The sequence below is a fragment of the Atta colombica genome, unplaced genomic scaffold, assembly GCF_001594045.1.
Source record: "Atta colombica isolate Treedump-2 unplaced genomic scaffold, Acol1.0 scaffold120, whole genome shotgun sequence".
NCBI lineage: Eukaryota > Metazoa > Arthropoda > Insecta > Hymenoptera > Formicidae > Atta > Atta colombica.
In genome coordinates this window covers 1,044,830-1,045,824 of record NW_017259207.1, presented here as the reverse complement: position 1 = coordinate 1,045,824, position 995 = coordinate 1,044,830, and the positions used below count along the sequence as shown (strand labels likewise).

The 995-nt window shown below is 33.1% G+C and overlaps 1 protein-coding gene across 4 annotated transcripts in view; it reads right to left on the bottom strand.

Annotated features, from left to right (window-relative positions):
* Window positions 1-995, bottom strand: part of LOC108694565 (uncharacterized protein KIAA0930 homolog) — a 9,437-nt gene that overhangs the window by 4,917 nt on the left and 3,525 nt on the right. For all 4 annotated transcript variants that reach the window (XM_018204130.1, XM_018204129.1, XM_018204128.1 and 1 more), the window contains exons 3-4: window positions 249-512; window positions 73-172 (exon numbers count right to left, since the gene is read on the bottom strand). In XM_018204130.1, coding sequence (XP_018059619.1) covers window positions 73-172; window positions 249-512 — 364 coding nt within the window. The remainder of the gene's footprint in view (window positions 1-72; window positions 173-248; window positions 513-995) is intronic.

Here is a 995-nt window from a genome sequence, read left to right as displayed (position 1 = left end):
TATATTTAAATTATATAAATTAATTAATTGAAGTCAAGCAAAAGAAAGATATAATAAAGTTCTTGCACATACCACGTGGTCCCTTCATTCGTACAAATTCTACTCTTTGCGAGGCCGCGCCGGAGAAAAGGCCGAATGTCATTCGCTGAGCCATTTTGGTGCTCAGACTCGACTAAAAGCAAGAACAGCCTTTATCTTATATAAATAAATTTAACAATGCAAAAACAAACTAAATAATAAGAACTCACTCTGGCGTCGTAAACTTTTTTCAAAGCATCGTATCTGATTGAACCGAGAAAAATGACGCCCTGAATCGCACCTTCTCGGTCGGAGGCGACCAGCTCCACGCACACCATTTCCCCATCCCTGACTAAAATATCACAGAAAACTTCGTCGAAATTGTCCACCATGAAACATATGTGCGGATACGTCATTTCCTCGAGATCACCCTTAGCATCCATACGCCGTCGACTTGGACTGGCGTATACTTTCTGAGAATGCCTTCGCAGTACCTAAAAAAAGTTATGTCAACATAAGGTTTTTGATTGTCAGTTCTACAGATAGCGACAAATGTAAAGTAAATGATTAAAATGAAACGATAATATAATAAAGATGCAAGACTGGGTAGTGTCTAGTTAAAAGGATCAAAGTTAAGTTAAGAAGTTAAAAAGTTAAATAATTTTAGCTTATACTAGTTATATTACAGACTCTTAACTTAATTTAGTTTTATCGATAACTGTTAATTTTTAATTTAATTTTCTTGAAGTTAACTAGGCAATAAACAAGGGTATCGCACATCTACTTACATATTAAACTATACATTATGTGAAGCGATGCTTCGTGCGAATTTGTTCGTATATGAAACGGATATATTTTCAACATTTCGAATTTATTACGTAAATTTAATAAGTATATGTAAACCACGATGTAAAAAATAAAATATGTATATAGAATTTTTAAAGGGTATATTACTTTCATTATTTATAAAACTAAAA